Raw genomic sequence first — 26,813 nt, forward strand, 5'->3', positions numbered from 1 at the left:
GGCGGGGTCACGGGCTACCAGCCGGGCTCTGCGGGGTCACCTCGGGCGGGGGTCAGTCCCGCCAGTGGGCACGGCTGGGTTTGGGGCAGGACTGGGGGTTTTGTGTGGTCTGGCGGTGCCCACCCTCTCCCTGTGCCCCAGGAGGGGTGGCTGGGGGTCTGTGCCCTGACGTGACACCACCCGTGGAAGGTCTGGCTTTGCGCTGAGGGGCTGGAGGTGCCCTGTTTTGGGGGCTGGCGGGGACAGATGTCTGCCTCCGTCTGACGCCCGCTGTCCCTGTCCCCGCAGATAGCGAGGGGGTCCTTATGCACAACCCCATGAAATGAACAAAGCTCCACAGCCCACAGGAGGAGCCCCGACAGCCCCGCACCCTGCCCCTTCTCCCGGACTGCCGCAGGTAACCGGGCCCTTCGGGGTGGTGGGGGGACCCAGCTTTGCCCACCTCCCCATCCCGGTTCGTGCCGGGGGGCGGCGGTGCCATCTCCTTCCCTCCCTGCCTCCCCCCAGCCGACGTTCCCACCCGGTCAGACGGCACCTGTGGTTTTTAACCCGGCACCGACCTCACAAATGAATACGCCTTCTCAGCCGCGCCAGGTAAGGGCTGTGCCCTGCGTCGGAGGGGGCGATGGGGGGGGGGGGGGACGACCAGCAGCTTTCTACCTCCTGGCCCCCACCGCCACGCCGCCCGGGGGTGCGAGGAGCCCCACGGTGCCCCTTGGGGCTGGCGTATGCCTGCGAGGGGGAGCGTGCCCACCGTCCGCACCACGACCGGGGACCTCCCGGCCTTGGGGAGGGGGATCGGACGCCTCTGGCCGGGGGTACCCACCGAGTGACTGCTCTTCTCTCCTTCCTCCCCTGCCCCAAACCTCCCTCTCCTCCTCTTCCTCCTCCTCTCAGTTTCCAGCAGGGCCTCGGGCTATTCACCAGCAGGTACTAACCCGCTTCCCCCTCCCCGCATGCGAGCCCCCTGCCCCGACACTGCACAGGAACGCCCACCCCGGGCACGAAGGGGCCAGGGAGCACCTGGGGACCCCAGAGCTGGGGCACAGGCTGGTCTGGGGAAAGCTGGGGATACCCTCTCTGCTTTTGGGGGGTTTTCCCCTGCAGTGTCTTCCACAATTTCCTCCTCGCATGAAGCCTGTGGCATGTGGCTGTGCCTGTGCTAACCCCGGCCCAGGCTGCTGCTTCTGCCTGTGCCCTTCCTCGTCCTCCTGTTCCTCTTCCTCTTCCTCCCCACTTTGTGTGGGTCTCCTAAGGGCCGCACAAGGCTCTGTATCTCCGTCAGCCCTCTCATGAGGAGCTGCTGGGGACGGATCTGGTGATGTTCTTGGCTGTGCTGGCTGGGAGCCCCTCAAACCCTTCCCTGCCCCTTGGGGTGTCCCTACAGGGGACGTGGGCACTGGGCAAAGAGCCCCCCATCCTGCTGTCCCCTCCTCTGCCAGCCGCCCCGCGTCCGAGCCCTGTCCCAAGGCGGGTAACTCCTGTCTCTCTCTTTCCCCTCTTCCCTCTCTACGCGTGCGCTTGCTAACAGGGAGGATTCAGGTCTCTTCAGGTAACGCTTTCTCCTTGCCCCGGGGGTCCCTGCGCGGACCCTTCCTTGCCCTCTCGCCGCCAGGCTTGAGGGGACGCTCCTGTCCGGCCAAGGAGCCGGGCTGGGATGAAGGGCAGGGGCCGCGGAAGAAGCCCCCCCCCCGCCCTGGTCTCCGCTTCCCCGGGGCTGTCCGGCCGCGGCGCGGCTGGGCCCCGGCGGGACTACATGTCCCAGCGTTCCCTGCGAGCGCCGGGAGCCGGTGCGGGGCACGCCGGGACCCGCCGCCGCCACCGAGCTGCGTGCGGCCCTGGCCGGCCCCGGGCGCTGGAGCTGCCGGCCCCCCTCGGGCTGGGGGGGCGCCGCGCCGGGCATGAGCTGGGTGGGGTGGGCCCAGGCGGCCCCGCAGGTGCGTGGGGAGGGGGGCGATGCCGGGGGGAGGGGGGAGGTGTCAGCTCGGGGGGGCCGCATCGGGGGGGGGTGTCTCCCCTCTCCCCGTGCCTGGGCTGATTTTTTGGGGTGATGCGCACCACCAGGCTGCTCCCCCCGCCCCCGGAGCGGAGTGGGGTGGGAGGTGGGGGGGGGGGGGGGATGATCCCAGCCTGGGTGTGGGGGTGACGGCGCCCCCATCCTGACCCCGTACCCCGTCTCTCCCCAAGCATTTCTACCAGAACAGGGCGCAGCCTCCCGCCAGCGCGTCCCGCGTGCAGAGCAACACGACGGCCCGGCCCGGCCCCCCCGCCCATGTGTATCCCGCCGCTTCCCAGGTGATGATGATACCCTCCCAGATATCCTACACGCCTTCCCAAGGAGCCTACTACATCCCCGGACAGGTGAGGGACCCCTCCTTCATGGGAGGGGGCCGGGGTGGGCACCTACGGGGAGTGTTGCCCGTGATGGGAGATGTGTTTTGGGAGGGTGGAAGGGGACCCCCAGGCTCTCTGAGCCCCCACTGATTTGAGTGGGGTGTTGCCCAGCTCTATGGAGAGGTGGCAGGCAGCACCTGTCCCTGTCCTCCCTCCCCCCCCAACAGCAGCCCCCCAAGGTCCCTGGTGCCTGTTTTGCTTGTGTCCTGCTCCCTGCCCTGGCACCCAGCTGATTCACAGGCAGGTTTGGGGGTACACCACTGTTTTGGGGGTATGCCAGTGGTCTGGGGGAGCCTCTGTGCCCCGCAAGGGAGGTAACTGACCGTTCTTCTCCCCCCCACCCCCACAGGGTCGCTCCACGTACGTCGTCCCAACCCAACAGTACCCGGTCCAGCCCAGTGCCCCCGGTTTTTACCCTGGAGCCAGCCCCACAGAGTTCGGGACTTACGGTACAGACCAGGGGGATTTGCTCTGCTCCGCCGGCCCCACCACTCCCCACTTTTTTTGCTCCCCTTCAACACCCCTGACCCCCCTTCTTTGCTCCGGAGCTGAGCACAGACCCTTCCGCCAGCTCACTTTTCCGCCTCTGCGACTCCGTGACCGGCTGTTTTGGGGTGCAGGGGGTGTTGCCTGTCTCCCGGCTGCACATCGTGTCCCACCGGTCCATCCGCCCCCGCCCTTTTTCCAAATCGGGACCATTTAATATTTAACTCTCCTGGCCGAGGGCCGGGGCAGACTTTATCCCCTGCTCCCCCCTCGCTCCCTGCCCAGCGGTTTGGCGCTTGCTGGTGCCCCCCCAGCTCCCTGGGGGTGCCGGGGCTGCTCCGTGCCTGCCCTCTCCCGGCGCCGGGGAGCCGCGGTGTTGGCAGCCCCCCCTTCTCTCCCCCCGCTTGCATGTGGCCACCCGGGCCGTGACTATATTTAGGCTTGGTCGGTCCCGGGAGGCCCCGGCAGACACAGAAATGTGAGCTGAGGCCCCCGGCGCGGCAGCAAAGCGCAACCGGGGCGGAGATGGGCTTCTCCTGAGCCAGGTATGTGCCCCTCCGCCCTCCCTCTTGTCCCTGGGCCCACTGGTCCCTCAGGAGACAGAGGTGGCCCCCGGCAGCAGCTGGCTCCCGCGCTGGAGCCAGGGCACGGCCCCCCTTTGTGCCTGGCAATGGGGCACCCCCCGGCTGTCCCTGCGGTGTCCAGGGATGGCTCTGTCCCTGCTGTTCCCAGTGTGCGTGCCCCTTGCCCACAGGGCTGGGTGGGTGGCCCGGCATGGTGCGTGCCCCTCGGCGGGTGAGATGGGACAGCCCTTCTGGTTTCTGGGGTGGGCGGTTTGGGGTCTCCCCGCTCCATCCTGGGGTGTGAGACCCATCCAGTGCCCCTGCACCCGCCCCGGGCAGAGGGGGAGTCCCCGGCTCGGGGATGGAGTGGCCACCAGAGCCCCGTGGGTGAGTTCCAGGCTCAGCAGGAGCTGGAGGGGGCGGGGGTCGAGCCGTGCCCACCTCCCTGCTGCACCGCCCTGGGGGCGATGTTCGGGAATGCCCGGGGAGGAGCGACGTGCCTGCTCGGGGTCCATGCCAGCCCTGGACGGGCTCCAGCCCTGCCTCTGGCCCCCGCCATGGCTCCCTCCGCTGGGCTGGGGCCGTGCGGGGAGCCCCGGCCCCTCGGCCTGGGTGCGGATGGGGCTGCCCGGTGCCGCCCTTGGGCTGGTGCTGGCCCCGGGGAGATAAGGGCAGGGGCAGGAAGGCGGCTGTGCCGGGACGCCCGCGGAGCCGGGGCGGCCATGGCTGTGGGTGGCGTGGGTCCGGTGGGCACGGCGGGCGCCCGCGGGGCCTGGCTGGGCGTGGGGGCGGCGCGGGGACGCTCTGCTTCACAGGGAAGGAATTCGGTCAGGCCTGTCGGGCGGGTTGGGATGATCCGGCAGGGATGCCATGGGGCTTCGCCACGGAGCGGCACGGGCTCCTCAGGCTCCTGACGGACCCCGCTGCGTTTGGGGAAGCCGGGGCAGGGGGGGTCCCCAGGACGGGCCGGCAGGTCTGACTCGCTCTCCCTCTCCTCTCCAGCGGGTGCTTATTACCCAGCGCAGGGGGTGCAGCAGTTCCCGGCGGGGGTCCCCACCGCCCAGGTCATTGTGAGCCAGCAGCCGCCGATCCCCCCAAAACGAGAGCGCAAGACGGTAAGGAGCCGCCCCCCCTCCAGCCCTGGGGGGGGCTCACACGGAGAGGTGGCGGGGGGGGGTGTGGGTGACTCAGTGCTGCCCTGGTGCCTGCGGTGCCCGGGGCGGGACGTGGCGGAGGGGGAGGCGGCACTGGGGGCCGTGCCCTCCCGTCCCCGGTCTGGGGGGGTGCTGAGGGAGGGGAGCGGGGTGCGCTGCGGCCGGCAGCGACCTTGGCCGTCCCGGCGGGCAACGTTGTGCTGAGTCACGGCTCCCGGGGGGGGGGGCGGGGGTGCCGCGGCTGCCAACTGCTGTCTGCTCCCGGAGATGCCGGTGCTCGGAGGCCTCGCGCGGGGCCTATTTATAGCTGCGAGATGGGCATGGCCCTGCAGAAATGCCAGCACCGCCCCCCCTCCCCGGCGGCACCCCTGGACCGCCGCTGCTGCCCCCCGGCAGCAGTGGGGGTCTGGGGGTGCCGCCGGGGAGGGGAGGGTGCTGGCATTTCCTTGGCAGAGGGACCTCGGTGCCCCTTCAGCTCCACTCTGAGAGCAGGTCAGGTTTGGGGGTGGGTGGACAAGATCCCCTGTCCCCCACTGGAGTCCCGGACCCACATGTTCCCCCCACTTCCTCCCCCCAACAGGGTTCCCCCATGGCTCCTGCACCCGGGGCCAGCGGTGCTGTGGGCAAGTGGGGTGGCACGCAGCTTGCCACCGGGACTTTTGTGTGCTGAGGCTGGTCCCCTGTGCTGTCCCTGAGGCAGGGGGGCATCCTCAAGGCAGGGGGGTGTCCCCGCAGCCCCTGTGCCAGCGTGGTGATGCCTCATGATCCCCCGATCCCTGGAGATGGGCACTGGCCTGGGGACCTGGCGCTGGCCCCAGCTGCTTGGCACGGTGGCTTGTAGGGCTCGCCCTGCCCCACACCATCCCTGCCTGCTGGGTGTCGGGACAGGATGGTGACTGTGAGGTGCTGCCCCCCGTGGGGGCAGGAGGTGGCACCCGCTGGTCCCTGAACGCAGGCATGGCACTGGATGAGCATCTCCCCTCAGAGAAAGGGGTGTCCTGGGGTGTCAGGCCCTGGGAAAGGGGGTGTTCCCCTGTGGGGTGTCCCTCACCCCGCTGACAGCTTTCCCCCCTCTCTGCCCCCAACCTACGGACAGATCCGGATACGAGACCCCAACCAAGGTGGCAAAGACATCACGGAAGAAATCATGTCCGGAGCAAGGACCTCATCCACACCCACCCCTCCGCAGGTAAGGGGGCGCCCCAAGGGGGCCAGTGGAGTGCGCACGGGGCACTGCTGAACTCCCTCTTTGCCCCCCACCCTAGGCTGGAAGCTGTTTGGAGCCCCAGGCCAATGGAGAGACCCCCCATGTAGCAGTTATTGTCCGGCCAGGTAAGTGCCAGTGCCGGGGGTTTGGCACGGCTACTGCCAGGCTCCCCAGTGTTGCCACTGGGGGCTGCGAGGTGCCAGCCCTGCCATTCCCTACGTACCTGGGGACTGGTGTCCCCATGGTGGGTCCAGGAAAGTTTGTGGGGGGCTGTCTGCTCACCCCAACTGTCCCCTGGGCACTGAGGGACCCCCCTGTTGTCCCCCTCACCCGTTTGTGCTGTGGGTTGGGGGTTGCCACATCTGTCCCTACCCCTCCTGCAGGTGGAGGGATCTGGGGAGGGGGGTATGTGGGGTGAGTGGGGGGATGTGGGGTGAGCTGGGGATTGGAGACACCCCCACTAACGCCCCCCCTTGCAGATGACCGCCCGAAGCCCGCGCTAGTGGTGAGCAAGCCCGTCTCCCTGGAGCCCAGCAAGTCGGCGTCCCCGTCGCCTCCCCCTCCCCTCATCCCCGAGGTGGAGCCCGTGGTGCTCTCGGCGGTGACACTGGTGCCAATGGAGCCCCCCGTGGACGTGGACACTAAAGGGGAGCCGGGCGAGGCGCCGCCCGACCCACACAAGACGTTTAGCGCCGTCACTACAGTGCCAGGGCCCGCGGAGCCCCTCCTGCCCGCGCCCGACATGGACACGGTGCCCACGGTGGCCGCAGAGGAGGAAGAGGAGGAGGAGGTGGTGGCCGCCATTCCCCTCCCAGAACCCACCCCGCAGGCGCCCCTGCCCCCTGAGGTACCGACGGTGCCCGTTGTCCCCCAGATGCCAGCTGTGCCCCTGGTGCCGGCTGCCCCCTCGCCGCCGCCACCCGTCGTACTGCAGGCCCCCGAAGAGCCCGCCAAACCCACCTCCCCCAGCCCCCCGCCGCCCCGGGAAGACCCCCCCGCCGCCGCCACCGAGCCCCCCGCCGAGCCCAACGGCCTCTTAGAGGAGGTGCCCGAGCCTGTCCCCGAGGTGCCCGTGTGCCAGCCGGTGCCGGTGGCTGTGCCAGTGGCCGTGCCCCCCCTGGACTCCCCCATCGCCCAGCCCGAAGAGCTGCCTGTGCCCAACGGGGTGGAGGGGGCTGGCAAAGCAGAGCCCAGTGAGGAGCAGCCTGAGTTGGATGTCAGCCCCATCTCGGAGCCTGAGGAGGGGGCCCAGCCCGGCACCCCTACTTCCCCCCCGGCCGAGGAAGAGGAGGAGGAGGAGAGTGAAGGCCCCGGCGAGCCCCAGGAGCGGAGCTCCAGCCCAACCCCTGCCCCTTCGCAGACCTCGGAGGCGACTGCCCAAGGTTGGGGGGTGCCGGGATGGGGTGTGGGGGGGGCTGTGGGGTGGTCCAGAGCAGCGGGTGTTGGGTGATGTGGGGGGGGGTCAGCGCTAGGCTTGGGGTACAGGAAAGTTTCTGGAGAGGAGCATGGGGTTAGGTCACCCGGGGTGTGTGGGTTTGAGGACGGGGGGTGGCGAGTTGGGGGAGGTGTCTGGGGAATGTGGGAGCATGGGGTGGGTATAGAGGGGTGTCAGGGGTGTCCCGGGGAATGGGGTGGCCTGAGGGAAGTGTTTTATGTGATGCTTTATGTGGGGGTGTTGGGTGGTGTATCGGGGCTGTATCTGAGGGCTGTCCCCAGCCATGTGGGGGCACAGGGGGGGTGCAGCGGGTGGCAGGGGAGATGTGGGGCACCCTGCACAGGGGTATGCAAGTACAGGGGGGTGCCTGGGGAATGTGGGGTGCCCTGGGGTTGTGCTGGGGTGAAGATACGTTTTTATCTTATTTCTTTTTAAGCACCCTGGACAGGAGTGGGGGGTTCCATGGGGGGAGGGTGGTGCTGAGGGAGGGTGGGGGACACAGGACGTGTCCATGTGGAGCACCCCGTGCTATAGGGAGGGATGTGGGGGGGCTATATGAGGGCATCTGAGGGGCTTCCAGGAGCACCTCTGGAGGTGTGTTTGGGGGGGTCCTTGTTGAGGCTGCCCTGTTCGGGGGTGCCTGCAGGGATCCCCTGAGGAGGACGGGGAGGGGTGGGGATGGGGTGCTTCTGAGAGGCACTTGGTAAGTGAGGGTGCACCTGGGTGGGCTGCATGTAGGACCCCTAGAGCTGTAGGTGCTCCGGTGGGTACACGGTGTGTTTGGGGATGGGGGCTGTGCTGGGGTGGCAGGACCCTGTGGCTTTCCGTCCTGAAGCCCGCCTGCTGTTACTGGTGGCCTCGCTGGTGGCACTGGAGTTGGTGCCAGGGCACGCGGGGGAACAGGGGGGGGTTCCTGCCCTTCACCTCCCCGCCTTTCCCTCCCAGTCGCCGTGTCGGTGCCAAAGAAGAAGCGAAAGATGAAGGAGCTGAACAAGAAGGAGGCAGTAGGTGATTTGCTGGATGCCTTTAAAGAGGTGAGTGTCTCCCCAGTGGTGTCTGGAGGTCACCCCCTGTCCCACCTCCTCCTGTGATGAACTCTGCTTTGTGCCATCGTGTCTGGGCCACTGAAGTTCCGTGATGGTAATGAGGATCTGAGGAGGGGGCTGGAGGACGCCTGGGTGCAGGGGGACAGGACTGGGCTGGCGGGGTGACTGCTCTCCCCGTGTCCCTCCCCACGCAGTCTCAGATCAGTGACAGTGCCTCGGAGGCGGAGAACAAGCCCCCCGCATCCACCCCTGCCTGCCAAGCAGAGGAGGCGGCCCCCCCCCGTCCCCAGGAAGAGTTGGAGGAGACGTGGGAGGAGAAGGAGGACAAGCTGGCCCCGGAGAAGGGCAAGGCTGCTGACCAGAAGTACCGCTACAAGGAAGGTGAGCTCTGCCTGGGCCTCCCCTGGGACCCACCACTCCTGGGAGGGTGGGGGTGACTCGGTCCGGCTGTCCTAAACCTCACGCTCTCCTCCTGACTTGTCCCCCAGCCTGGCATGAGGTGGGGGACAGAGGGTCCTGGCAGGAGGCAGGGAGCTGGTGGCTTCAGGCTTTCTCTCCTAAGCAGCGTCATGCTCCTGGCGTGCCAGGCTGGGGCAGCTCTGTGGTGGTCTACGTCCCACCTTGCTGGTCCCTGGGTGGCCCAGGACCCGCCACAGCTCATGGTGGGGAGTACGGGACAGGCCACATCAGGGTCTCCCTCTTGCCCCCACAACCTGCTGCAGAGCAATGGAAGCCGCTGAACCCCGAGGAGAAGAAGCGATACGACAGGGAGTTCTTGCTGGGCTTCCAGTTCATCTTCGCCAGCATGCAGAAACCCGAGGGGCTGCCTCAGATCACCGACGTGGTGCTGGACAAGGTCGGTGCGGCCCTGGAAATTAGGGGGGGCGGGGAGGGTCCGGTTCCTCTTTGTGCCCGGGGTCCTGTTGCAGCACCTGCAACGAGCCTCGGGTTTGGGGTGTTGGGGGGCACCTGTGGGGCCTTCTTTCCAGTTCCTTGTCCCGGCGCTGAGGCTGGGGGATGGATCCGTCCCACTCCTCTGCCCCCTGGGCATCCTCAGCCGTGTGTACCTTCGCAGGCCAACAAGACCCCGCTGCGGGCCCTTGACCCCATCCGCCTCAGCGGCATGAACTGCAGCCCCGACTTCACCCCCTCCTTCGCCAATCTTGGCCGGCCCGTCATGGGCAACCGGGGCCTGGTGAGTGTCCCCTCCCTTTGCCCGCCCCGTGTGTCCCCCCTTGTGCCTCTCCGTGATGATCCAACCTTCGAGCCGCTGTGTTTGGGCTACTGATGTCCCTGATGGAACTGAGGATCTGAGCAGGCAGAGGGGGGCGCCCTGGGAACACCCCCCAGGCTGGTCCCCGAGCAAAGAGCTGAGTTTCTTCTCCCCTGTGTCAGCCCTCAGGGTTGGGTCCCCGCCGCTCCCAGCAGAGCCAGAGGAAGGAGCCACGCAAAATCATTGCCACTGTGTCCCTCAACGAGGACGTCAAGCTGAACAAGGCCGAGAAGGCCTGGAAACCCAGCAGCAAGCGTGCCTCTGAGGAGGAGGATCCTGAGAACATCAAGACGCAGGTGGGAACTGGGGCACTGGTGGGCGATGGGAGGGCAGGGGTTGGGGGGACATGTCCCCGGCTCTTGCTGACCCCGCTGTCCTCACAGGAACTGCTCCGCCGCGTCCGCAGCATCCTCAACAAGCTGACGCCCCAGATGTTCCAGCAGCTGATGAAGCAGGTGATGGAGTTGTCCATCGACACGGAGGAGCGGCTCAAGGGTGTCATCGATCTCGTCTTCGAGAAGGCCATCTCGGAGCCAAACTTCTCTGTTGCCTATGCTAACATGTGCCGTTGCCTTATGGGGGTGAGCAGGAGCTGGGGGCGAGGTTGTTCTCCCGAACAGCAGGGTGCGGGTCGTTCCACATGGGGTGGGGACACTGGGGAGTGTGGATGGAGTACCAAGTCCAGAGTCTTAGCAGGGCATCACTGAGGCGTGGGGTGGCTTTTCCCTGGTTTGAGCAGTGCCTGGGCCAGCTTTTGGGGACACCTGACTCGCGCTCCTCACCTGGGGGTTGCACCTCTCCCTGCAGCTCAAAGTGCCCACAACAGACAAGCCCACGGTGACTGTGAACTTCCGCAAGCTGCTGCTCAACCGCTGCCAGAAGGAGTTTGAGAAGGACAAGGACGACGATGAGATCTTTGAGAAGCGGCAGAAGGAGATGGACGATGCCAGCGCTGTGAGTTGGGTTGGGAGGGCTGGGGCTGGGGGCTGGCGCAGGGTGTCCTTGGGGTGGCCCTGACTTTCAGCTGCCCTGCTGTCCCCTCCCCGCAGCCCGAGGAAAAGGCCCGCATGAAGGACGAGCTGGAGGAGGCGCGAGACAAGGCCCGGCGGCGGTCCCTGGGCAACATCAAGTTCATCGGAGAGCTCTTCAAACTGAAGATGTTGACGGAGGCCATTATGCATGACTGTGTGGTGAAGCTGCTCAAAAACCACGACGAGGAGTCTCTGGAGTGCCTTTGCCGCCTGCTCACCACCATTGGCAAGGACTTGGACTTCGAGAAGGCCAAGGTACCCCTTGCCCTGCCCTTGCCCTGCCCTTGCCTTTGGGGGAGAAGTGACCCTGACTCTGTCCCTCTATAGCCCAGGATGGACCAGTACTTCAACCAGATGGAGAAGATCATCAAAGAGAAGAAGACATCATCCCGAATCCGTTTCATGCTGCAGGATGTGATTGACCTCAGACGGGTAAGACGCGTGGCCTGCTGTTGCCTGGGGACTGTCCTCTGTCCCCTGCTTGGTCCCATGGACGTGCTGGCCCATGTCCTCCGGGTGCCAGCAGTCCATGTGTCCCCGGGAAGGGAGAGCTGGGTACGTAAGTGGTGGCCAGCCCCAGAGACACCATGCTAGCCCACGGCCCTTGGTTAGCATGGTAGCAGCAGTGGGCACACAGTAACCGGCGGCTGTTTAATGCAGGGGGGCTCCAGGAACTGAGCCCTTTTGTGCCAAAAGCTGCCACAGCGCCCAGGGAGCTGTGAGGGCTGAGGCAGGGGGGCAGCCTGAGGCTTTGGCGGTGGGAATGTCTGTGCCTCTCTCCTCCAGCCAGCTCAGTGCCCCCCTCCCCTGCCCTTTGCAGAATAGCTGGGTGCCGCGGCGAGGAGACCAGGGCCCCAAAACCATCGACCAGATCCACAAGGAAGCAGAGATGGAGGAGCATCGGGAACACATCAAAGTGCAGCAGCTCATGTCAAAGGACAAGAGGAGAGGACCCCCTGGGCCATCCTCCAGCGGTGAGTGCCTGGCCTCGGGAGCACCGGCGGCTGCCGGAGGGGGGTTGCTCCCACTGGGCACCTGTTGAGGCCGGGCTGTGCCTTACACCTGTCCCCCTTGTGCCCAGGGCGCGGGAGCCTGGTGGCAGATGATGGCTGGAACACGGTGCCCATCAGCAAGGGCAACCGGCCCATCGACACCAGCCGGCTAACGAAGATCACCAAGGTGAGGCTGGGGGTGCCGTGTGGGCAACCGAGCCGGCTCTGCCCAGCCTGCACCACACCTCGGTGAGCGGTTCAGGGCTGACTCTGTCTCTCCGTTTCCAGCCTGGATCCATCGACTCCAACAACCAGCTCTTTGCACCAGGGGGGCGGCTGAGCTGGGGCAAGGGCAGCAGCGGAGGGTCCGGGGCGAAGCCTGCAGACTCAGGTGGGCGGTGTGGGGCTGGCTGGGGAGGGGGGATCCTTCCCCCCGGCGGTTCCTCGGACCGGGGAGGTGCCGAGCTCTGAGATTCCCCTCTTTTCACGCCCAGCATCTGATTCAGGGCGACCGGCCACGAGCACTTTGAACCGCTTCTCAGCGCTCCAGCAGTCGACCCCTGCCGAGAGCCCCGAGTCCCGGCGCGTGGTGCAGAGGTGAGGGCCGGCCCTGCCGTGGGGCAAGGAACCCCCCTATATCAGTCAGCGCTCAGTCAATATGTCGGCAAATGAGTGGCGTCTGGGCTGGAATAATGCCCTGTGGCAGGATGGGGGGCTTGGGGTCTGTGGGAGTCCTTGTGGCAAAGAAGGCTGATCCCAGCCTGGACTTCCTCCCCACCATTTGGCACTTGGAGGGGGCCACACCTGGGTCTGGTCTGGGGGTCCTGGGATCAGAGGGACATCGATGGGCAGGGGGAGGTGTGGGCAGGATGGAGCCAGGCTCTGCGAAGCTGCACCAAAGGCAAAGGGCATGAGTTGGAACAGGGGAGAAATGGAAAAGTGCTTTCCCCTGCGGGTGGTCAATGGCTGAAAGGGCTGGGAATGGAGTTGGGACAGCTTTTGCCTCGCAAATCTCCGCAGCCTGGGGTCAGGGAGGGTGGCGATGGGCTCTTCACGCTGTGTCTCCTCCTCCTGCCCAGGAGCAGCTCCAGCCGCGACAGGTCGGAGAAGGCTGGGGACAGAGGGGAGCGGGAGTCGCGTTCGGAGAAGGGCAGCGACCGCCTGGAGCGTCCCGACCGGGGGGAGCGGGTGGAGAGGAACAGGTCTGCCCTCACCAAGAGAAGCTTCAGCAAAGAGACAGAGGACAGGAGCCGGGAGCGGGAGAAGCAGGGCGGCCCCGAGGCCGTGCGAAAGGCCGCTAGCATGTCGGAGGAGCGGGACAGGAGCCGGGAGAGCGGTGAGCTGGGGAGGAGCGGCATTCTGGGGGGGCTGGACGCAGCCTGGGGGGTCGCAGTGCCTGATCCCTGCTCTCTCCTTGCAGTCAAGCAAGAGCCAGCACCTCCTGCAGTGTCCCCCAAACCCGCCCTCTCAGAAGAGGAACTGGAGAAGAAATCCAAGGCAATCATAGAGGAATATCTGCACATCAACGACATGAAGGTGGGAGCAGGGGGGTTGGCCACATGGCCCCCATAGCACCCCATCCACTCCCCTGGGTGCCCACAGTGCCTGGGTGAGGAAGAGGGAGGCCGGGGCTGGCCGTGGGGCGGCGCTGACCTCCCTTTTCCCCACAGGAGGCCCTGCAGTGCGTGCAGGAGCTGGGCAGCCCCTCCTCGCTCTACATCTTCGTGCAGAACGGCATCGAGTCCACGCTGGAGAGGAGCACCATCTCCCGCGAGCACATGGGGGTCCTGCTGTGCCAGCTGGTGAAGGCGGGCACGCTCTCCAAGGAGCAGTACTACAAAGGGTGAGGGGCCTGGGGCAACCTGGCCACAGGCTGGTGTTTGCCCACCTTTGGATTCAGCCCTGCCTTGAGTGGGGCTTGTCACCGAGACCTCCCGAGGTCATAGAATGGTTTGGGTTGGAAGGGACCTAAGAGACCACCCAGTGCCACCCCCTGCCCTGGGCAGGGACACCTCCCACCAGACCAGGTTGCTCAAAGCCCCATCCAGCCTGGTCTGGGGGACATGGGGGGCTGCTGGATCCCAACGCCCCCACCCCTCCTCTGCCCCCCAGGCTGCGGGAGATCCTGGAGATCGCAGAAGACATGGAGATCGACATCCCCCACATCTGGCTGTACCTGGCTGAGCTCATCACCCCCATCCTGCAAGAGGAAGGCATCCCCATGGAGGAGCTGTTCAGGTGAGGGCTGTGCCCCTCCAGGAGGGTCCTGGGGGGGGGGGCTCCTGGGGACAGGTATCTCAACCAGGTCTCTGATGCCCCACAGGGAGATAACGAAGCCCCTGGTGCCCATCGGGAAGGCCACCACGCTGCTGGTTGAGGTGCTGGGCTTGTTGTGCAAGGGCATGGTAAGTGCGTGGGGCTCGTGTCGCTGCTGGCCACCACCCTGGGACTGGTGGCTTGCTTGGGGGGGCAGGTTGGCATGCGGGGATTGAACCTCTCTGCCACCAGAGGGGACATCCCTTGCTGTGTCTGGGTCAGGGGGGTGGTGTGGCCAAGCTGCAGCGTCCCCCTCCCCGGAGCTGGAGAGCGTGGGGTGCTGATGCCGGCTGTCTGTCTGTCTGTCCCTCCTGCAGAGCCAGAAGACCGTGGGCAAGCTGTGGCGGGACGGGGGCCTGAGCTGGAAGGAATTCCTGCCCGAGGACCAGGATGTCAATAAATTTGTCACGGAGCAGGTGGGAGCTCAGGGGTGGCTAGGGGCAGAGTGGGAGGTCCTGGGGGGGCCCTGTGTCCCCCTGGGCTGCCCCTAACGGCTTGTCTCTGCCCACTCCCCCCAGAAACTGGAGTACACGATGGGGGACAGCTCGGACACGCCGAGCCGCAAGGAGCTAACCTCGGAGGAGCTGTGCAAGCAAATCGACAAACTGCTGAAGGAGAACCCCAACAACCAAAGAATACACGACTGGATCGAGGTGAGGGTGCGGGCCTAGCGGGTCCCTGGGGGAGGGTGTTTCCCAGCTCCCCCTCCCCACCTCACAGCCCCTCTGCCCTCCCTCCTGCAGGCCAACCTGAGTGAGCAGCAGGTCTCGTCCAACACCTTTATCAGGGCCCTGATGACATCTGTCTGCCACTCGGCTATCATCTGTGAGTAGCGGGGTGAGACGGGGGGGTTCCCCCTGCCCACTCTGGTCCCCCCTCCCCATCTCACACCCTGTCTCCTGCAGTTGAGAACCCCTACCGCGTGGACGCCCTGGTCATCCGCAACCAGGCCAAGCTGCTGCAGAAGTACCTGCGGGACGAGCAGAAGGAGCTCCAGGCCCTCTACGCCCTGCAAGCCTTGGTGGTGAAGTTGGACCAGCCTCCCAGTGAGTGTTGCGGGGACGGTGGGGGCTGAGGAAGGGGGCGGAGGGGGTGTCAGATGCATCCCCCACCCCAGCAGGGTGGCTGGTGGATGGGAAATGGCAGGGACCCCCTTTGTTTTCCCCCCCCACCCCCAGACCTGCTGCGGATGTTCTTTGACGCCCTCTATGATGAGGACGTCATCAAGGAGGAGGCTTTCTACAAGTGGGAGTCCAGCAAGGACCCGGCCGAGCAGCAGGGCAAGGGGGTGGCCCTCAAATCCGTCACGGCCTTCTTCACCTGGCTGCGGGAAGCCGAGGACGAATCGGACAACAACTGAGCAGCCGTGAGGAGGAGGAGGAAGAGGAGGAGGAAGGGGGCAGAGAGGGAGCGGGGCACCCTGGGGAGCTACTCCATCCCCTCCCACCCCCACCCCGGTCCCCCTGGACTTGCTGATGCCGGGGCCAAGGGACCCGCTGTGCCCCCCGCAGCAGCGCCCCCCTCTCTCTGTTCAGTTCTCCTCCTCTCCCTCCTCCCCCCGTCCTGGTTCTGTACTGGTTTGTCACCACGGTAATAAACGGATGCTGACGGAGGCGGCGGCTGTCGCGGTGGGTCCCCTGGGGGCCCCTCTCCCCCCGCCAGTCTCTGGGAGCACCCCCGGACTTGTGTCATGGGGAGGGGGGATGGGATGGGGACGTATCTCTCCCCTCCTCTCCCCCCTCCTCTTCCTCCTCCCCACTTCTTGCTGAAATATAGAGAGATTATATATATATAAACTTATTAAATTTGGTTTGGGGACAGGAGCGTGATTTCTCCCCCTCCCCTGTCCTCTCTCTATTCCTCCATCACTGCCTGGACCCCCCCCCCCCCCCCTATGGTTTTTTATTTTAAATATAAATCATTCCCCCCCCAGATCCTGCTCTGACACCTGGGGAGGGTGCCGGGGAGGAGGGGGGGTGACCCCTTCTCTCGGGGCCAGGCTGAGTCCCCTCCTTCCCCCCCGCCCCCCGGAGCCCCCATCCTCCTCCCAAACGTTTAAGGCCACAATTGGGCAAGCGACGGGGCGGCCCCCCCATCCGCGTCCCCTGTATTTATAGAGCGCCGGATGTGACGAGCCGCACGTGTAATTATTAAAGCAAGGATTCAATTACTGGTCACGTGAATTTGTAAATAATTTTTTTTTTTTGCCTTTTTTTTTTTTCTTTATGGAGTATTTAATTGAAGATTTAAAGGCATCTTTTCACCTTAAAACTGGAAATAAAAGAACATTGCTAAATAACGCCCCGTGTGCCGCTGTTGCCACCCCCCCCCTCCCCCCCCCAAATCTTCTCTCCTGGGGGGGACCCTTTTTGTCTTGCGGGTGGGGTTGGAGATGGAGCAAGCCCAGGATGCCCCCGGCCCTGCTGGGTGTCCCCTGTTGGAGTGTCCCTGTGAGGCTGTCCCTTCTGGGGACTGAGGCGAGGGTGGGCTACCCCCCTCCCCCCCCGCCAGGGGCCGGGCTGGTCTTTGTTGCCTGTGGCTGCCTCTCGCTGAGTCACCCTGGCCCCCCGCCCGGAGGGTACAGAGTAATTAACCAGAGGCTGTTCCCCAGATTAGAGGCTGATCCGTCTGAGCTGCGGCCCTGGCTCTTGCTGGGACTCGGTTGGCAGGGAAAAGGCCAGCAGGGCCTGGCAGGGGGGGTTGTACTGGCCAGGGCCTCCCCCTGAGTGAAGAAGGTGGCCCTTGGGCTGCTCGGGTACGCTGCTTGCCAAGGGGGGGGGGGGGCTGGCACCCTCTCAGTGCCCTCCTGTGCCAGGGAAAAGGTACCGCAGCATTAATTGCCATCAGTAGGTTTCGGGATGAACAGACACCTTTGGCCGCAGGGTAACCCCTCAGCCGGGCCTGCGTCTCCCGCGGGGGGGGGGGCGCTGTGGTGCTGTCAGAGGGGGTGTCCTCCCACCTGCCCCAAACCCGGGTGGGACCCCCAGGCCCCCTTCACCCTCTGTGTGCTCCCCCCGGCACCACCAGCCCCTCTGGGGGGGGCAGGCAGGGCCAGACCCGCTTTCCGTGGGCAGACCCGGGACTGGGTCCCTGTCGTTTGTCCCCCCCCCACCCCCGGGGGTCGCTCGGGGGGGGTCTCGCGGGGGGGCGCCCCGGGTCCGGGCGGGCGGCGCTGTCCGCGGTGCTGGCGCGGCGCTCTCCGCGGTGCCCGGCCTTCCTCCCCCCCGCCTCCTCCTCAGCCCCCTCCTCTTCCTTCGTCCATCCTCCTCCTTCTCCTCCCCCCGGCGCCCCCACCTCTTCCTCCATCCCCCTCTTCCTCTTCCTCCAACCCCCCTCTTCCTTCATCCTCCCCGGCAGCCTTCATCCCCCTTCTCCTCTCTATCTCCCTCCCGGCCTCCCTCTCCCCCATCCTCCCCTTCTTTCCTCTTCCTCATCCTTCATCCTCCTCTTCCCGAGCCTTCCTATCGCCCTTCCTCCTCCTCCCCTCCCTCCCCATCTCCCTCCCCCCCCTTCCTCCTCCCCCTCTCCCTCCTCTTCCTCCCCCAGTAGTGACGTCTCTGGACGTGCTGCTCCCCGGCCCCGGCGCAGGCACCGTTCGGGGCTCCCGCACCGCGGCCCGGCCCGGCCCGGTAGGACCCTGCTGGGGGGGGGCGCGGGCGCTGCCCGGGGCCGCCCATGCGGCCGGGGGGCGATGCGGGCGGCGCGGAGCCGGCGGTAGTGCCCGCACCGGGGCCCCCCCGGGAGCATGGGCTGCATCGGCTCCAAAACCACCATCGGTGGGTGAGCGACACCGCGCTGGGACGGGGGCGGGGGGGGCGAGCGGTATTTGGGGTCCATGGGGGCCGTAGGGGATGGAGGGTGTAGGGGGGTTTGGGGGTGTGGAGTGTAGGGGGGTGCAGAGGCTGCTGGGGGGGCAGACGGACAGGGGTGATGCGATGAGGGTGGTGGGGGCGTGGGGGCTGGAGGATATGGGAAGGTGGGGGATGGGGGGGTTGCTATGGGGAAGCTGAGGGGGCCTGGGGGATGGGGGGACAGTGTATGGGGAGGTTGATGGGGACGGGAGCTACAGGGACTGGGGCATGTGAGGAGGGGGGCACTGAGGATTGGGGCACCTAATGCTGGGGGGGTTCAGGGGGACTGAGGGCTTTGGAGGAATGGGGTACTTATCAGGGGGTGGGGGCTGTAGGCAGATGTGGGTTTGGGGCCTGGGGGTGCTGCTCTGGGGCACCTGGGGGATCGGGGGGCCTGAAGAGATATGGGGGGGGTGAGGGTGTGTAGGGGCTGAGGGGATTGGAGGGGCTGGGGTGCATCTTTGGGGGAGCTGGTGAGTGGTGCTGGGGGCGCAGTGGGCTGGGAAGGGGGCGTGGGGCTGGGGTGCTGGTCAGAGGCCTTGGCGGGTGTGGGGGTGCTATGAGGGTGGTAGAGGTGTTTGGGGGGCTACTGCAGGGGCTGTGGGGTGGTGAGTGCCACAGGGGTGTTGTGGGAATGCCGCAGATGTCCTGGGGTGCTGCAGCAGGGATGGGAGCAAGGGGTCCTGTGATCCAAGGGTGTTCTGGGGGCTGGGACGGTGCTGGGGGTGTCACAGATGCGCTGGGGGGGGGCCCTGGGGGTGTCGTTGCCAGGGGGACAGAGGTGATGACGCTGGGCTATCACCACGGGATGCTCTTGCCCACAGCCGGGCGTGGGGGTGATGCCATTGGCAGTTTCTCTGGGAACCAGGGGCTACCCCCAGATGGGGGCTGGAGGGAGCACTGATCAGCCCCCCCACATCCCACCTCGCGGCTGGTTTACGTCAGCCAGGCCCACCTTCATGCAGGGGAGGCTCCTTGGGGGCTGGCCTGGCCTGGGGGGGGGGGCTCAGTGACAGGGGACCCTCCCTGGCCCCAGTGCTTGGGGGTCAGTGCCTGAGGGGGTGGGCACCCATCCATTTGGGGTGCAGGGGCCAGGAGTCGGGCTGCTGGGGGCAGGAGGGGAACTGGTGCAGGTACTTTTATTGCCCCCCCATCCCTTTTTGCGCCTTTTCCTCCTGTGCCCCAGAGATGGGGAACTGGGGGGGGGGGTGGGTGGCAATGGCGGAGCAGCGCCAGCCCCCCGCAGCATGGCCCAGCGCTGCCTCCCCCCCTGCCTGGCCCAGTCCGTCCCCCCCCGGCCTGGTCCAGCTGCCCCCACCCCTCCTGAAAGGGCTGCCAAGCCGGGACAGGCGCCCGGTCCCCGCTGCCAGGCCGGGCCCGTACGTTACCGCTGACACAGGCGGAAGAGTTGCCCGGGCGTGAGTCACTCACACCGCAGCCCCCGGCCGCCCCGGAGCACCCCTGCAATGAGTTGTGTTTGGTCTCGGACTGGGCAAGAAGCCGCAACCCCAGGGTTGGGGGGCTGCTGGGGGGGGGATGGAGGTGCTGATGCCTCCCCCCCAACCCCATCTCTTCCCACAGTGGCCGTGGACACGACGCTGTGCGTGGAGTGGAAGGAGGTGAAAGCGCTGTCGCCGCTGAGTGCTGCCCGCCCGCTGCCCCGCCTGGCACGCCAGGCCTCCTTCGACAGCCAGGACTTCCTCCAGGTACTGCTGAGACCACCCGTGACCCTCCCAGGTACCGGTATCCCATGGTGGGACCCCTGTCCTGGCCGTGGCCGGGGGCACGGTGGGCTCCCTTGCCTGCCTGCCCGGCCCTGCCAGCTCGCAGCCGGCTCTGGGGCTGCTCTGACGTCAGCCGGGAGCCGGGCTGTATCCTGGGAGAAATCAGTCCACGGTGCCTCGTTGCCATGGCAATGCGATTTGTTGCGCGCCTCCAAATCCCGCATCGCTTCCCCCCGTGGCCACGGGCTCGGGGCCCAGCGTGGCCAGGACGGGCAATGGGGAGCGAGGAGCGGGTGGTCCGGCACGGCGGGTGCTGCCGGGGAGCGGGCACTGGGGCACGCGGCCGTGGTGGCCTTGCACACGTGTGCGTGTGTGTACAGGCTGGGGGGTATGCTCAGGGCACCAATTAGCACAGGGTGTGTGTGAGCAGTACATGTGCACATGGAGTGAGCATGCGTGTGTGTGCTGTGAGTTCACGTGTGTGCACGGCAAGGAGAGTCCTACCTGCAGTGAGAGTGTGTGTGTGCACGTGTGCACATGTGTTTAGGGTCTGTGTACAAGTGTCTGTGTGTGTGTACAGGTGGTGATGTGAGCAGGAGTGTGCAGACACGTGTGCACCCAGCATGTCTGTGTGTGCACGCACATGTAAGAGTGTGGGTGTGAGTGTGCACAGCACGTGTGCAAGCAGTAGCAGCGTGCAGGGGCACTAACAGGCACGGACGTGCGTGTACCCACTGCCCTGCGTGTGGTGGCTGTCACCATCCCTCTGCACACGCACGTGCACAGACACCCCGGGCCCTGTATGGGGGCACCCAGTGGGGCCAAGCCCCCTCCCGGCGCAGTGGGGGACAGTGGCATGGGGCGGGTGGTGTGGCCAGGGGCTGTGACCTCCCCCCTCTGCCTGCCCCCCCCCGGCAGGTCAATGTTGAGGACACTGTCGAGATGCTACCCAAGTCGCGGCGCGCGCTGACCATCCAGGAGATTGCCGCCCTGGCCCGCTCCTCGCTGCACGGTAACGGCCCAGGGGGGGATCTGGGGAATGGGATGGGGGGGTGTCCTCTGGGCAAGGGGGCTGGGGCTCCTGGGGAGGGCTTTGGGGTCACCCCTCTGGGGTTTGGAGGGCTCCCCGGGGTCCCCAAAGGTACCATCGGGGTTCTTGGTGGCACCCAAAAGGAGGGTGTAGCGGTACCAGGTCCCAAGGGCTGGGGGTGAGAGGTGGGGGGGGGGGGTCGTGGGCTCCGCAGAGGGGACTGGGGGTGCCCGGGGGGGTACTGACATAGGGACACATCTCGCAGGCATCTCGCAGGTGGTGAAGGAGCATGTGACGAAGCCGACGGCCATGGCACAGGGCCGCGTCGCCCACCTCATCGAGTGGAAGGGCTGGTGCAAACCGGTGGAGCCGCCCTGCGCCCTGGAGAGCGCCTTCAGCTCCTACTGCCACCTGAGCGAGGGCGAGCAGGAGGCACGCTTCGCCGCCGGTGGGCACCGCACCGGGCAGGGGTGGTGGGGAGGGTCGTCTCTATCCTTCTGTCCCTCCTGTTAGGTCCCTCCATCCTTTCCTCCATCCTTCCTTCCATCCCTCTTTCCCTCCCTCCCTCCATTCCTCTATCCATTCCTCTATCCATCTTTCTCTCCTTCCATTCCTCCCTCCTTCCATCCCTCCCTCCCTTCTTCCATCCTACCATACTTCTATCAATCCCTCCCTCCTTCCACACCTCCCTTCATCCATTCCCTCCCTCCCTCCTTCCATTCCTCCATTCCTCCATCCTTCTATCGATCCCTTCCTCCCTCCATCCTTCCCTCTCTCTATCTATCCCTCCCTTCTTCCATCCATCCATCTCTCCCTCCCTCTTTCCTTCCATCCCTCCCTCCATCCATCCTTCTATCCCTCCCTCCCTGGTGCTGTGGCACCCCAGGCACAGAGCTGCCGGGGCAGGGGGGGGATGTTGGGGACACCCCCAGGTGTGCGCGTGACGGGTGCCTGTCCCGTGCCAGGCGTGGCGGAGCAGTTTGCCATCGCCGAGGCCAAGCTGCGAGCCTGGTCCTCAGTGGACGGGGACGACTCCAACGACGAGTCCTACGATGAGGACTTCATGCCCTCCACAGAGAGCTCCCAGCCCAACGGTGAGTGCCGCGGGGAGCGGGCGTCTGCGGGTGGGCAAGGTGTCCCCATGCCAGTGTCGGTGTCCCCATGCCGGTGCTGGTGTCCCGGTGTCCTGATGCCAGTGTCCCGATGTTGGTGTCCCAATGTTGGTGTTGGTGTCCCCATGCCGATGCCTGTGTCCCCATGCTGGTGCCAAAGGCTGAAGGAGTGGGGTGCCCAGTGCCTGATCGAATTCCTCTGGCCACCCCCTCACGGGGCAGTGGCCCTGCCTGGCCCCACAGCATCACTGTGCTCTCCCTGGAGCCAGGGCATATTTTGTTTTCCCTTTGGTAGCCGCGGTTGCCGCGCACACAGCAATCTGTGGACAAACTGGGCACAGCGCCCGGCACAGGGCTGCTCCCATCCTGCAGGGCATGGGGTGGGGAGGGCTGCTGGCAGACCCCCATGCCGTGCTCCCCGCACCGACCCTGGGCGTGCTGTTTCCCCGCAGAGTTGCCCGGCGTGGCACCCACCGGCACGTTGCTGCGGGACCTGCTGCAGGGCCACCTCTGCCAGCTGGGGGGCCGGCACGGCTCCTGCGAGCCCGAGAGCGACTCCTCGCACACCCTCTCCCCCGAGACCCTCTGCTCCAGCCTCTGCAGCCTGGAGATGGTGTCCCCCACCGAACTCACTGCCAAACTGCTGGGGTCCCTGGGGGGGGCGGGGGGGGAGGACCTGCTGCTGCCCAAGCTGCCCCCCCCGGCCAGCCAAAGTGCCTTGCGGGGCCTGGCACGGCTCCGGTGCCAGGACCCCCTCTATGCCGTGTCCTACACCGACCCCTGCCCCTCGCCCGCCGAGGACGAGGTGGTGCTGAGCAAGGACTTCCCGCTCCGACGGAAAGTCTCCGACGTGGCGTCCTCCGGGGTGGCATCGCTGGAGGAGGAGGAGGAGGAGGAGGAAGAGGCCGAAGAGGCCTGATGGCCCCCCCCCGTGGGTGCCCTGCCTCTCCTGGGCGGGGGTCCAGCCCCCGCCACCGCCGTCCCCCCAGCCGGACCCTGCGCTGGGCGAGGGACGGGCCCCGCCGCTGCTCCCCGGGCGCGGGGGGGGGCCTCAGGGGGACACTGCAGTTCCGCCCCCCCCAGGCCAGTGTGCCCCCGCCGTGCCCTGGCCCTGCTTGGCCACATCGTTGCCCTCCTGGATTTTTGCATGAGAGCGGGGAAGGGGCGTGGGGAAGGGCTTGGGGGAGTCCGACCCCCACCCTGACACCCACATGTGCCCCCCAAAACTGACGGGACTGAATCAGTGGGGCTGATTGTTCGCATGTCCGTCCGTCCCCCCAAAGGCTCCCCTTTCAGGCACGGGTTTGCCCCCCCCCCCCGTTGGCATGGCTGACCCCCCCGAGTGCCCCTGGCCCGGTACCCTCGGCTCTGGGCAACAGGAGGTGGAATTTGGGGAGCGGGGCGGGGGGTGCTTTTCCCCTCTTTCCCCAACCAGCTTTTATGGGACCGAGTTTTATACTGTGAACTGCTGCCTCGGGGCCGGTGTGGGATGCGGGGGGGGTGTCGGGGGGGGGGCGGGGGGGGCGATGGACGTGCTGCGGTGCGGGGACTTCTGATACTTGTGTACGCGCCCGGGGCCGGCACGGAGAGACCGCGGGGCCGGGTGGCCACGGGCCACCGCGCTGGGGGGTTTGGGCCACCAGCCACAGCACCCCCGAGCCAGCCCCGCGGCGGTGGGGGCTCAGCCCAACCAGGGCCCCCCCCAGGTCTGTCGTGGGGGCTACGCGGGGTGCAGCGAGGAGGGGGAGGCGGCAGGTCCCGGGACCGCTGGCCCCATCCCCGAGTCACTCGCCCCGAGCAGGGAACCAAGTGCCTACACGAAGGGCGACCAGCTCCCCCCGTCCCGCCTTGGGGGGGTGGCACCCCGGCTCGGACACCCCCCCTCGGGCCGCGCTGGGGGTCCAGGCACGCCGTTTTGGGGGGAGGAATGCCAGTTTTTTGCCAACGCTTGCGCCCCCCCGCCCCTTCCCGCATGGCACGTGTTCTCGTGGGGCTCCTTGCCCGCTGCATGCCGTTCCGAGCCCCCTGCGCCCCGGGGTGCCCCGAGCCCCCGCTGCGCCCCCCCCTGCTCCCATGCACTCCCCCCAGCACCCTCCATCAACCTCCGCTGGGCACAGCACCCTTTCCCCCACCCTGCCCTGCTGTGGGGTGCCAGGCGTGGGGCCGGCTCCCCTCTTCCTGCATGGTCAAGCTGTGAGTGGGGGGGCCGGGGCCAGCAGGCCTGACGCCACGCTGATGGGCTCCCTGCCACCCCCACCCCATCCCCCCTTTCCAAGGACAGCGGGTGCCCCCAACGGCACTGGGACGGGCTGGGGGGGGTCCGGGGTGCCTGCGGATGGTGGGGGGGAGGGCTTTGCTCTGCGTCTGTATGTGTGTACCTGGAGGGGGGGCGGGGGGTGGTGGTGTATGTGCATGTACACGCGTGTGCAGACCCCCAGGAGCCCCCCCTTGCCCCACTGTGAGGTACCTGTGGGGTACCTGCACCCTGGCACCCCCCCACTCCATCCCGCCAGGTCTCGAATAAAGTCCATCGTGCGAGCGCTGCGCCGGGCACCTCTTCTTCTGGGTGGGGGGCACCTCCTCCCCGGGGGGGTGGGGGGTGGCAGCCTGGTGGTGGCAGCGGCACGCCCCATCTCCCCCCCCGCCCCCCCCGCGGCCCCCACAAGGTGACAGGCGAGGCCTCGGCCCCTTATCTCGAATTCCTGGGGGCCGGGTTGCCTAATTATGGGCATCTGGCGGTGGCGGTGGCAGCGGGGGGGCGGCCCCCTCCCCGGCTGGGACCTTGGGGGGCACGGGTGGTGGGCGCCATGGCCTCCGCATACCGTGGCTATGGCCAAGGGCACAGGGAGCCCCGCTTCGAGGGTGACTGGCAGCACGGACCCTTCGGGGCGCTGAGACACGATGGCTTCGGGTACCCAGGTACCGGGGATGGGGGGGGTGGGGGTGCCTGCTGCCCCAGGGAGGGCCCCCCCCCCGGGTTATCCAGCTGTCCTGTGCCTGGGCACAGCCTGAGACCTGACTGGGACGGACCCGGGGGGCTGGGGGGAGCCCTGGCTGCTGCCCAAGTGCCCCATGGCTCTCTGGATTGTCCTGCACCACCCCCCCCCGTCCCCCACCCAGTCCTTTTGTGTCCCTGGTACCCCCAGTGTCCCTGCTGTCCCCAGACCCACCGTGCCCCCAGCTCCCCCCTCCCCAGACCCTTCTGAGCCTCTCAGTGCCCCCAGACTCCCATGTATCCCCCCATACTCCTAGAGACCCCATACTCCTAGAGACCCCAGTTCCCTTTGCAACCCCCAGCACCCCCAATGTCCCCTGTGTCCCCAGCGCCCTGTGGCCTTCCTCTGCTGTCCCCAGACCACCCAGTGACCCCAGATCCTCCCAGTGCCCCCTGCTACTCCCAGACCCTCACCCCAGACCCCCATCTACCCCTGGGGCCCCCAGTTCCCTTTGCAACCCCCCAGAACCCCCAATGTCCCCTGTGTCCTCAGCCTCCCATGCCGTTCCTCCGCTGCCCCCAAGCAACCGGTGCCCCCAGACCCTCCCAGTGCCTTCAGGTGCCCCCAGATCGCCCAGTGCCTCCTGTTACCCTCAGACTCCCACACCAGACCCCCATGTACTGCACCCCCCCCATGCCCCTGGGGCCCCCAGTTCCCTTTGCAACCCCCCAGTAGCTCCAATGTTCCTCATGTCCCCAGCCTCTCGTGCCATTCCTCTGCTGTCCCCAGGCCACCCAGTACCCCAAGACCCTCCCAGTGCCCCCAGATCCCCCCAGTGCCTCCTGTTACCCCCAGACCCCCAACCCAGACCCCCATGTACCGCCGGGGCACCCAGTTCCCCTTGGAACCTCCCAGCACCCCCAATGTCCCCTGTGTCCCCAGCTTCCTGTGCCATTTCTCTGCTGTCCCAAAGCCACCCAGTGCCTCCAGATCCCCCCGTGCCTCCTGCTACTCCCAGACTCCCACCCCAGACCCCCATGTGCTCCCCATGCTCCTGGGGTGCCCAATTCCCCTTGCAACCCCCCAGGATCCCAAATGTTCCCAAACCCCCAGCGCCCCCCCAGCCTCTCCCCCAGCCCCCAGTGCCCCAACCCTGGGCACCATGCCCTCCATGGATGGCAGCCCCTCCTGATGCCCGCAGGGTCCCCGGGCACCATGTGCCCCTGCAGCCTGGGCACCTGGGTGCATGCCCAGGGAGACACCTACCAGGTGGTGGCCGACGTCAGCCAGTTCAAGCCCCCCGACATCGTGGTGACCACCTCCAACCACCACGTCACCATCCGGGCTGAGAAGGTGAGGAACCTTGGGGTGGGAGTGGGGGGCAGCATACTCCCCCCACCCCAGTCCCCAGCTATAGAGCAATGTGGGTCCTGCCCCATGGTACCCCCTTCTGCAAGGGGGTAACTGGGAATGGCCCCTGTCGGCACTGGGATAACTGGGAGCCGTCCCCTGGTGATGGGACAAGGAGCTTCTGCTCCACTGCACCTCTCCTGCTCTGGGGTAACTGGGAATGGCCCCTGTTGGCACTGGGGTAACTGGGAGCTCTCCTCACTGAGAATGGGGCAACTGGGAACTCCTGCCCTGTTGCAGTGTCTGCTGGTGGGGGGCAACTGGGAACAATCACTGGGGTAACTGGAAACTACCCCACCCTCAAGAATGAAGGAACTGGGAGCTGCTCTCTGCTGGCAATGGGGTAACTGGGAATTGCCCTTGAGTCACTGGTTAACTGGAAACCCCTCTGTTGAGCTCCCTGCTGGAGCTGAGGCTACTGGGAGCCGCCCCATGGCCAGCACTGGTGTAAATGGAACTGTGCCCCCCTGCCCCCCCGCAGGTGGCCGAGGACGGCACGGTCTGCGACACCTTTGTTCACCAGTGCCAGCTGCCCGAGGACATGGACCCGCTGTCGGTGAGCTGTGCCCTCACCGAGGCCGGGACCCTGCTCATCACCGCCCGCCGCCGTCCCGGCCCCCGCCCCGGAGAGACCCCCCCACCCCTCTACCGCAGTGAGGCCACGCTGGCAGCCAGCACCCGCTGATGAGGGGCTTCTCCCTCCCCAAAAGCGATGCCCACACCGGTGTCCCCTCCCCACCTCTGGCCCCTCAGCACACTGGATCTGCTTATAAAGTCCTTTTATTAAATTAATATAAAAATCTCTGTATTTACACAGGAGGGAGGGGGGGGCACACAGCAGAGAGGCAGCAGA

At 66.7% G+C, this 26,813-nt stretch overlaps 3 protein-coding genes and 2 non-coding genes across 5 annotated transcripts; all 5 read left to right on the forward strand.

The window, feature by feature from the left end:
• The first annotated feature begins 319 nt into the window (after nucleotides 1–319).
• EIF4G1 (eukaryotic translation initiation factor 4 gamma 1) lies at nucleotides 320–16,190 on the forward strand. The gene is given in 32 exon segments (XM_074153805.1): nucleotides 320–397; nucleotides 508–594; nucleotides 1,532–1,552; nucleotides 2,188–2,361; nucleotides 2,744–2,843; nucleotides 4,446–4,558; nucleotides 5,694–5,786; nucleotides 5,863–5,929; nucleotides 6,284–7,186; nucleotides 8,185–8,273; nucleotides 8,486–8,666; nucleotides 9,008–9,141; nucleotides 9,361–9,508; nucleotides 9,610–9,854; nucleotides 9,942–10,139; nucleotides 10,366–10,512; nucleotides 10,608–10,844; nucleotides 10,917–11,021; nucleotides 11,410–11,563; nucleotides 11,671–11,768; nucleotides 11,870–11,972; nucleotides 12,076–12,178; nucleotides 12,661–12,917; nucleotides 13,002–13,117; nucleotides 13,252–13,424; nucleotides 13,694–13,819; nucleotides 13,905–13,986; nucleotides 14,215–14,313; nucleotides 14,416–14,550; nucleotides 14,641–14,722; nucleotides 14,803–14,943; nucleotides 15,076–16,190. Coding segments are annotated over 32 exon segments (4,968 nt in total). The 5' UTR covers nucleotides 320–322; the 3' UTR covers nucleotides 15,258–16,190.
• Nucleotides 8,322–8,398, forward strand: LOC141468953 (small nucleolar RNA SNORD66). The gene has a single exon (XR_012463403.1). It is a non-coding gene; the product is annotated as a small nucleolar RNA SNORD66 (small nucleolar RNA).
• Nucleotides 9,529–9,603, forward strand: LOC141468954 (small nucleolar RNA SNORD66). Its single transcript, XR_012463404.1, has one exon. It is a non-coding gene; the product is annotated as a small nucleolar RNA SNORD66 (small nucleolar RNA).
• Nucleotides 16,191–17,572: 1,382 nt separating the features above from the next.
• On the forward strand, nucleotides 17,573–22,533 carry FAM131A (family with sequence similarity 131 member A). The gene is given in 7 exon segments (XM_074153544.1): nucleotides 17,573–17,628; nucleotides 17,630–17,673; nucleotides 19,330–19,454; nucleotides 20,391–20,484; nucleotides 20,768–20,950; nucleotides 21,468–21,596; nucleotides 22,067–22,533. Coding segments are annotated over 7 exon segments (1,098 nt in total).
• A 1,859-nt stretch (nucleotides 22,534–24,392) lies between these two features.
• LOC141468745 (heat shock protein beta-7-like) lies at nucleotides 24,393–26,750 on the forward strand. Its single transcript, XM_074153910.1, has 3 exons — nucleotides 24,393–24,533; nucleotides 25,752–25,903; nucleotides 26,442–26,750. Exons 1-3 carry the CDS (start codon nucleotides 24,422–24,424, stop codon nucleotides 26,643–26,645), a joined length of 468 nt encoding a protein of 155 aa, XP_074010011.1. The 5' UTR covers nucleotides 24,393–24,421; the 3' UTR covers nucleotides 26,646–26,750.
• Nucleotides 26,751–26,813: the final 63 nt, after the last annotated feature.

This window comes from Numenius arquata, chromosome 9 (genome assembly GCF_964106895.1).
Source record: "Numenius arquata chromosome 9, bNumArq3.hap1.1, whole genome shotgun sequence".
NCBI classification, from domain to species: Eukaryota; Metazoa; Chordata; class Aves; order Charadriiformes; family Scolopacidae; genus Numenius; species Numenius arquata.